Source organism: Porites lutea, chromosome 12 (assembly GCF_958299795.1).
Source record: "Porites lutea chromosome 12, jaPorLute2.1, whole genome shotgun sequence".
Taxonomy (NCBI): domain Eukaryota; kingdom Metazoa; phylum Cnidaria; class Anthozoa; order Scleractinia; family Poritidae; genus Porites; species Porites lutea.
Window position 1 is genome coordinate 15,225,673 of NC_133212.1, and position 9,927 is coordinate 15,235,599.

The 9,927-nt window shown below is 40.8% G+C and overlaps 1 protein-coding gene across 1 annotated transcript; it reads left to right on the forward strand.

Annotated features, from left to right (window-relative positions):
• Positions 1-3,657: 3,657 nt before the first annotated feature.
• LOC140922101 (RYamide receptor-like) lies at positions 3,658-5,018 on the forward strand. The gene has a single exon (XM_073372122.1). The coding sequence runs from the start codon at positions 3,715-3,717 to the stop codon at positions 4,639-4,641; it is 927 nt and encodes a 308-aa protein (XP_073228223.1). The 5' UTR covers positions 3,658-3,714; the 3' UTR covers positions 4,642-5,018.
• Positions 5,019-9,927: the final 4,909 nt, after the last annotated feature.

The window sequence follows — 9,927 nt, forward strand, 5'->3', positions numbered from 1 at the left end:
CTTTATTGGAAATCAACCTAGTTCTGTAACGGGTGCAGAAAGCGGATCATATTTTCTTTTTCCAGTTAGTATCCTGGCGGCACAATTATTTAATAGCTGAAGTCTCTGGATATTCTGTTGTGTTGTTCTCTGACCAAACAGTCGAACAGTAAAATAATTTGCGTAACACTAAAGAGTTCAAAATGACTAAAAGAACATGTTTTGTGAGTAGGTACCGCACACTAACTAACAATAGACCTTGTCACGGTTTTCGACGCCATCCTGACGAGTAGGCAAACGTGTGAGAAATTACAGTGTTTGTATGAGAATCTAATGTCGAATAATTTCCGTAAAACGACTGTTCGGAAAGAAATATCAATTGTAACCTAAAGTTACAAAGCAAAGGATTGTCCTAAAAAAAATTGGGGGCGTACCTGTGCTTAAATTTCTCCAGAGGCTTGCTTTAGATTTTCCATATATTTGTCTATAATTTTCCCGGGACTTTCTTACAGACAAATGTATAGAAAATTTTAAAAAGTGGTTCTAGGTCTTCTAGTGCATGTAACGCCCTCAGATTTTTTCAGGAGAATCCTTAGGAGTGAAGCTTTAGTTTACAAATCATATTTTTTTCAGAATAGTCTTTCTATGGAAATTATTCGACGTTAGATTCTCATACCGTAATCACTGTAATTTCTCGCGCGTTTGCCTACTCGTCAAGATGGCGTCGAAAACCGTGACAGGGTCAATTTCCTATCGTCCCGTAATTCAGTCTAGTGGGTGAGCGAGACGTGGTAGTTCACATTTGCAACCAATGACTCATTTTAAAAGCTCGCATGAAGCCCCGACACCTAAACAATCACTTAGGCTACATAGTTTTGAACCCGGAAATCCATAATTTTTTGCAAGAGTTGTGCTCTTAAAAGCCTTGCTAGGAAATATTGTCAAACATTCCGCAAAGCATCCTCGGAGACCCAGGGGCAGATAGCGGGGGCGAGGGAAAGTCTAAACGAGCGGAAAAATATGGCACGAAGAATAGTGAAGAACGGTGAGAAGAGCCCCTGGGGACAATGTCTTACCGGCCAGACCAGTTTCAAAGGGTCGCCGCCGTTCTGACTTCTGATGGTTTTCTGGCACCAATCAGAACTCAGAACAGCGGCGACCGTTTGGAACTGGTCTGGCCGGTAAGACATTGTCCCCAGGGGCTCTTCTCACCGTTCTATACTTTTCTTCGTGCCATATTTTTCCTCCCGTTTAGAGCGGTCTTTAGACTTTCCCTCGCTCCCACTATTTGCCCCTGGGTCTCCGAGGATGTCCGCAAAGAGAGCTGTTTGTTTTTCTGTGTCTTGAGGGATTGGCTATTTTAGACTAATCAACCAGATGATGACCGCTCAAGTTGACGCGATAGTCTCGAACTGAAAGTGTGAAACATAAACCAGCCACTTTCACCTAATTTATTGATTGTCGACCTTGTCAGAGAAAGGGAGAGTGGGTTAGTTTCAAAAGAATCTGTGGTGCTGCGTACTGAGTCGGTGTGCGAATGAAACTGAATTTATCACATGAAAGGATTCAAATAACCTGAAACTATAATAATTTTAAACCTAACGGCCTAAATGAAATAAGCTTTTTTATTAACGTAAAAGCGGAAAGTTGGTTTAAGTACCCCTTTACCCGCCATCTGCTCCTGCATCTGCATCAAAAATTGAGCCAGTCCTTTTAAATTTGAGAAGAAGGTTTTAAGATGGAATCCACCAGGAAATTGAGTAATTTTAATTTTCAGTGGACAAAAACCTTGTACCAGAATAATTTAAAGTATATTGCATTCAAATTTACATTTTTAAAGGGCTAAAGATGTATTTAGTCATCTGTAATAACACCAACGAAAATTTCTTATGGGAGCCCGAGAAAGTGAATGTCAACTTTCACAAAATTACATCGTTTACATGAAATTTTCAGAAATTTACCTGACTGTGTTTTCACAATTTGACATTCATTTTCTCGGACTCCCATGAGAAATTTTCTTTGGTGTTATTGCAGATGACTAAATACATCTTTAACTAAGCCAATACCATGGAAATTTTTTTTTAAAATCGACACTATCATTAAGCGACTTGCATAGTAAGTAGGTGCCAGCTAAGTTTAAATTTATTAAGGTGGCTGTTGAAACTAGGTAGATTGGTAACAATTTTATTTATCACCAAAGACGAATAATTAGTTCAAATAATTATCTTTGGCTCGGCCGCATTAACACGCACCAGTTGGCATAAAATGTCATACTAAAAGCTAATATCTTGAAAAAAAGATTATTTAATGACAACAACTTGGTGACTTCCATAGCACGTAGAAAGTTTTAGCTAAGTTTATACCTATTAAAGTGGCTGTTAAGATGTTAGTGCTGTTGCAATAGAGTACGTAGATTGGTAAAGGTTACGCTAAAAAAAAGAAAATGGTTTTCTTTATTGCCACAGACGAATGAAAATCATATAGTTAAATTCCAATCTGCCGCAATCGGTTACGTAAATGACTTAGAAAATTAAACGGGGTAAATTAATGGCGTTGCCTTTTGAAGATAAAGGTAATTGATTAAACTGTGCATCCTAAACATGTAGACACGCAACCTTTATTTATTTAGTGTTTGTTTGTTTGTTTTTTTTTCTTTGCATTTCCCATAAAATTAATATATAGATTTAGCCAGGGCTAAAAGCGAAGCTCTGGTTAATAATACGTGTAAACTAATAAAAATTAAATCTTGTTATGCTAAACGGGGGACGACAATGAAAATGGCTTCAAGACTAATAGATCTAATTAGCAAAAAAACAAATTGCACGTGCAGCACACTTTTTCTTCTAATTAGCAAAAAACAAATTTGCACGTGCAGCACGCTTTTTTGTCTTTCCCTTGCCGTTGTTTTGCACGACTACAACGCTGTTTTGTACGACTAAAACGTCAAACTTCCTAGTTAACCACTATTTTTATGGAGAAATTGTCGTATGTGCTTATCCAATATTTTGTTTCCAGTGTTCATGTTCGCTTTTATTTTTCACTGCCGCTCATTTTCACCTTGCTGGCCGATAGCATTTCTCATTTTCTCACCGCCGCTCTGAATTTCCATGTTTTTCTTCCTACGAATTTTCAATAACTCGCTCTAGCTCTTTCACTGTTATCCACGTTAGTGTACACATAAAAAATAACGCCGAAAAAGACACGACTTTTTTCTTCTAAAAGTCCGGGCGGCCATGTGATTTCCTTCCAAATAAATCCTTGAGTTGCATTTGGCTTCCCATACCTGTTGATTGAGTTATTTTACATTGGTATGCCTGTGGTTCGGACGGACGGTCGCTCGCTCGATCGCTCGCTCGCTCGGTGTACGGTCACGTGGTTACCAAATTTTCTGGGATGGGTAGATTACCACATTTCCTTAGCTATGGGGCTCCGCCCACGCGCGCGCTTCGCGCGCGGGTGGAACTCCGCTATTATTAGATATATATTTTTTAGCAACTAAGATAATTTGCAGTCTGTCTACTTTGAATTATTATTAGTATTATTATTGATATCTTTTTGCGAGTGTTTTACATTATACAGAGGAAACTAGTCTGCAGTTTGTCACTTTAAGACACGCGGGATGCTTAAATTAGTTTGTAAACGTTATACACCCTCTTAGTATTGAAGCATAAGCAGCTGTTGTGCAAAGAAAAGGAACTAAGCGTTACGCAGAAGAGTAGCAGGCGCCACGAGAGTATGAACACAACATCTAATGGATCGAACTTCTGGAGTTGTAGCAGTCTGATCAATTTATCGGCATGGAGAACTGGGGAAATCATCAGTTATAGTCTGATCCTTGTTGTTTCGCTGATTGGCAATTCTCTCATCGGACTAATCGTTTATAAAACGCCAACCATGAGGAAGCCCATAAATTATTTGATCACAAACATGGCCATGTCCGACCTGTTGTTTCCTTTATTTACGATTCCTCCGCTTCTAGCAGAGTTGCAATATGACTGGCTTATTAGTGGTCCTCTTGGTTTGGCCTTGTGCAAGCTTTTTTCTTACTTACCATTCGTTTCCTACAGTGTGTCGGGTCAGAGCCATGTTCTGATAGCAGTGGATCGCTTTGTAGCCGTGGTGTTCCCACTTCGTTCCCCATTAATTGGTCGCAAATTGTTTCCCTTCATCATTACTTCCACTTGGATCGTCGCCTTGGCTCTTCATACACCAGTTTTGGGAAGCGCCGAAGTTTTTAACTATCCAGATGGCATGTTTTGTGGATATTTCTTGAAAGAAGCCTGGCCCAGTTTAGTAGCGTTTAATTACATCACTATCGGTTTGTTGGTCATTCTCTACTCCATCATCCTCATCAAGCTCAAACTACAGGCACCTCCAGGTGAACAGTCGACCAATGTCGAGAAACAACGCAAAAGAAGAAACAAAAATGTGTTAAGAATGGTTATTGGTATCTTCCTAGCATTTTTATTTTGTTATGTGCCCCACACTACAGCTCGCTTAATTATGACGTTGAACTTTTCCGTTTGGTTTAGTTGCAGTTTTAGATTATTCACTATTTTCGCAAGCCTCATGTTTATCGCAAACTGTGCTGTAAACCCGTTTATTTGCCTTATTTTTAGCAGTAATTATCGTCAAGGTCTAAGGAAACTTCTGAAATGCTAAAGCGCAACAATCTGATGGATCTGAAGGGCTTCCTGAAAGCCAACTACCTCCACGGTAACGTTACAATGAAGTTTGATTTATAATAAGCATTAATTATTGTTGGGACGCTTTAACGTTGTTATTTAGCCCGTCAGGTAAACTGAGGAATATATTTAGTTTTTATCATAAAAACTCAGCACTGTAAGCAAGGTAACTAGTATATGGAAATTTGAATAAATTAATATTTCATTTTACTTTACTTGATATTCATTTATGCTGGGAAATAAATTAAAAAGTATTATACTTTTCAAAGCAAAACAAGAAAGATAAAAAAGTATGTACCTTCGTATGAATATTATGGAGCTCATTTTGGATAATTTATAGAATGTTTACAGATCTTAAAGGCTAAACATGTAATCAATAAACTGAAATGAAAAGCGATTCAGCAGTCGTCATTTACTTCAGTATGGGCCGTAATGTCTACATTCGTATCTTGCCCTGTTCAAAACGCTTGTGGTGCGTCTAAATTATATCGGCCTAACCAACAGCAAGAACGAAGCATAAACATTCGAATAAGTTCCGACAGAGTCAGGGCTCGAGGTTACCGGTAAAGGGTTCAATGAATAAAATAAACATTCAAATTTTCTCGTCTAACAACAACTGAGTTTTTACTTGGTCCTTTTACAGTGTTGTACCTGTAAAGACTTAAGCTAGCTTGGGAAAGGTGGGCTAAAACACGTTTTCTTTATGCTTTATGGCCACAGACGAATGAAAAAGATAGCAAATAAAATCGCATCTGCCGCTAACGGTTACGCAAATGACTTAAAAGCATAAACACTACAGACAGAGTGACGCTTCCTTTTGAAGACAGTTAGATTTTCCTATTTCCGTGTATAAACTACCCACGTATACTTAGTGGTCTTTAATGGAACCGTGAAAAGAATTCATTTAGGGCTAGAATTCTAGCATTAATAAATAAATAATTTCATGATTCTAATACACAACTACTGATCTCGGTTTATGAGGCAATATGTTCAGTGGGATTGAGATATATACACCATTATCATATTATGCAATCAAAATATTTCCTCTTTTCTGATTGGTTTAAATCATCCGGCTTATTTTTGATAACAAGCTAGCGTTGACCAATAGAAGACGTTTTTGACGACACAAGCAGGAGCCCATAACCCGGAGCGAGCAACTTCCGTGCGCGTCACGGCGCTTTCACGGACCAGTTTATTTTTAGAACGGTTTTGGCACGAATTTTAAATCTCTTTTAAATTCCACAAACCAGTCAGCAAGACCTACAGACCTAAAAATGATATTTTTTTGCCTTTTAATTACGTTTAATTTTCCTTTTTGATATTTTATACTTCGAATCCGCTCATAGACATGGTCTATTTTCGCGAGAAAAAGTGCCCTAAAATGTGTCTAAAAATAAACTGGTCCGTAAAAACGCAGTGACATAGGCCTAGCATGGGAGTTGCTCGCTCCAGCTTATGGGCTCCTGCGTAAGCTATATTATATTTGGCGTAGTAGAAAAAGACGACGATCTAGCTTGTTCCATGAGGTAACAGGCGTTCAGATAGTGGGGACAGCGCAAGAGAAGTGAACAAAACAAAATGGCCTTTTTTTCTCTCTCTGTCTCCACTCTCCATTTCGCACTACTCTTCTGTCTGAACGCCTGAAACAGGAAAATTATAGTCACGGTTTTTTAATTTCATAATAATCCATGTTTCACCTGACCGGCGTGTCAGTTGACATATAGTAGCAAATAAAGCTAATACCTTCTTTCAGTAATTTCTTAATTCTAATTTACAGCTGTTGCTCTCTGTGGTGGAGGCAATATTTCAACTCCGCGGTATTCTCAATGCCATGTTCGTTGTCCTGCGTTTTTTGTTTATAGCACTATTCCATTTTGTTTTAATTATATAACTCGCGGGTGTAGAATTATTCCTTCATTTTGCGTTCCTCGTGCATCATGTAAATTGTGCTTGTATTTATCGTCAAGGCCTTAAGAGACTTCTCAAATGCTAAAACTGCTAACGTGAAGGAGCAACAAATTTTGTCTGACCAAGAGCCATAATGGCTCTTGGTCTGACGGATCTCAACAGGGGCACCCAACGAGTATATAGTTCAAAACCACTTAAACAAAGCATTGTTGAACGTATTTTAGTATAGTATTTAAACAGTAGAAATAGGCATGTTTTTATCCCCTAAAAGTTTTTCATCTGTTCTGATTTCCTAGCTGAAAGTCTATTGATCCGAAAATTATGGGGATCAAAACTTACCTTTTCGAAAATTTGAGCTAGAAAAAGGCTCTCGAAAGTTCTAGGTGACCTTTTTAGGGTAAAAATCCGTTTAAAATGGGCAATTATACCATTTTCTAGATGTTGGAAATTCCTAGGAGAGGCACGGCCAAGCAAGAAATTTTTCAACAAATGTTCCGAACAGGGATCTAATTTATTCCAAGCGTTAAGGCTTTAGTTGGCTGGTAAATAAGTTCTCTTTTTTAATTGCGGAACTTAAGTAATTTCATTGGCCCGATCATTTTTAGCTACTGCTTTGTCCTTATGTATCTAAAATCATGAACAATCTGCAGATATGTGTAATATTTTAGGCTTCAAAGTAAGGATCTATTCCGTATACAATTCAAGATGGGCTCGATTAAAAACAAATGGCCGTCAACAAGGAAAGGGGCCTTTCTAACTAGAAAACGGGAAGCCGTCTGATGTCATGAGCAACTAATCCAACAATAGGAACTTTAAGTGAATATGACACGAAATTCTTTCAAATTGAGTTTAACTAAGAGCAAATGTCTGTAAACATCGAGCAAAAGGCGGCCACGGTCAAAAATTAAAATTCTCTCATATCTTGTTCATAGTAAGGTATTTTAAACAAGTAACTATTTACTTTCCATCTGAATTGTAAATATCGTCCCTGGCGATTAGTTAATGATATGCAAATAAGTATATATAATAGGACTTCCGTCCTGTGAGCAATTTGTCTTTTGTGTCTAAACTCATTGAAAGGGCTGCTTTTAATCAGATTCATGGTCACCTGGTTCGTAATAACTTATACCCAGTTGCGCAGTCTGCTTATAAAGAAATCACAGCACTGAAACAGCACTTTTGAAAGTAATGAACGATATTCTGTTAAATATGAACAAGCAGCACGTTACTATCCTTGTATTGCTTGATCTCAGTGCTGCTTTCGATACCGTTGATCATAGCATTCTCCTTAACAGATTATCGTCAAAACTTGGTTGGAATGGCACTGCCCTTGCCTGGTTTCGATCTTATTTGTCTGGCCGTTCCCAGCGAGTGTCTGTTCGGGGAACTGTATCTGATAAGTTTGACCTGCGGTATGGTGTTCCTCAAGGCTCATGTCTTGGCCCACTTCTCTTTACAGTTTATGCAAGCGCACTGTTTGATGTCGTGGAGAAGCACCTCCCAACTGTCCATTGTTACGCCGATTATACATCTCGTTTAGTCCCAAGGCGCACTCTGGCCAGGCTGATGCAGTTGCTTCTATTGAACATTGTTAACAACTGCGTCGCTGAGTGGAGGTGGGTGCCCGGGATGTCCAGTGGCTTCCACCTATGGCACGGCCAGCCCCTAGACAGAGTTACGCCCCCATGGCTGGCAAACCCGAGCCCTCCAGCCATGAGCCCCCACGCCAATGGAACCAGGCACCTGTCACACTGATTAACAGTGGAAGAATTAAGGGGGGGAGGGACGGGGGTAAAAGAATGATCCAAAGGCTAAACGAAGAGAATGGCCGCCACGAAAACACTGTACTGAGCACATGGAGGTGATGCAAGCAAGGCTGACCGCGCTTGAGCCCAAACGACCGACCGCTGACCACGCTCGCGCTCATTGTTGTTAACTCTGTTAAATAAATATTTATTTAACCTCATTTAACAACTGCGTCGCTGAGTGGAGGTGGGTGCCCGGGATGTCCAGGGGCTTCCACCTATGGCACGGCCAGCCCCTAGACAGAGTTACGCCCCCATGGCTGGCAAACCCGCGCCCTCCAGCCATGAGCCCCCACGCCAAGCCGAAGGGACCTCCGAGCTGAATACCAAGCTCGGAGAGAAGGGGCTCATGGCTGGAAGAAGCCTGAGCCCCAATACACCAAACCCGGAGGCACCCACCTATGCTGAGCATGAAGAAGCATACAAAGGCCAAACAAAACCCAGGTGCCAAACGTACTACACCAACGCCCCATAAATGCCACAAATGCGGTCAAACGCCACCAACGTCCAACCCAACGCCCCTAAATACTACTAACTCTGTAAACACCACAAAGGTCCAACCCTAATGCCCCATAAACGCTACAAACACGCTGAATGCCACAAAAATGACTGGCCCTAATGCCTCATAAACGCTAAAAACACTGTGAACTTGACGAACGTCCATCCCAAACACTTCCTAAACAACACAAACACCGTAAACGCCACAAAAATGTTCACCGCCACTGCCCCATAAACACTACTAACACTGTAAACCTCAGACGGGTCCCACCCTAATCCCCCATAAACACTACTAACACTCTAAACGCCACCAAAAGGACCAGCCCGAACGCCTTATAGACGTTACAAGTGCTGTGAAAGCCACAAAACTTCCAACCCCAACACTCCATAGACAATAAAAACACTGTAAACACCACAAGGGTCCCACCCCAATGCCCCATAAACGTTACAACGACTCTAAATGCCACAAAAAGGCGACCAGCCCAAAACGTCTCATAAACGCTCCAAACGCTGTGAATGCCACAAGGGGCCCCACCCCAATGTCCCATAAACGCTACACGCAACGCCACGCCACACAATAAATAAATAAATAAAGTAAACAGACCAGCCTGCATGCCTCATGAACGCTACAAATGCTGCAAAAGCGCCACAAACGTCCAACCCCAATGCCCAATAAAAACCTACTAACACTGTAAACGCCACAAGGGTCCCACCCCAATGCCCCATAAACGTTACACGCAACGCCACGCAATAAATAAATAAATAAATAAAATAAAAAGACCAGCCTGCATCCCTCATATACACTACAAACGCTGAAAAGCGCCACAAATGTCCAACCCCAATGCCCAATAAAAAACTACTAACACTGTAAACGCCACAAGGGTCCCGCCCCAATGCCCCGTAAACGCTGCAAACACTCGAAATGGGCAAAAAATGACCAGCCCAAACGCCTCATAAACGCTCCAAACGCTGTGAACGCCACAAGGGCCCCACCCCAATGCCCCATAAACGCTACACGCAACGCCACGCCACGCCCCGCCACACAATAAATA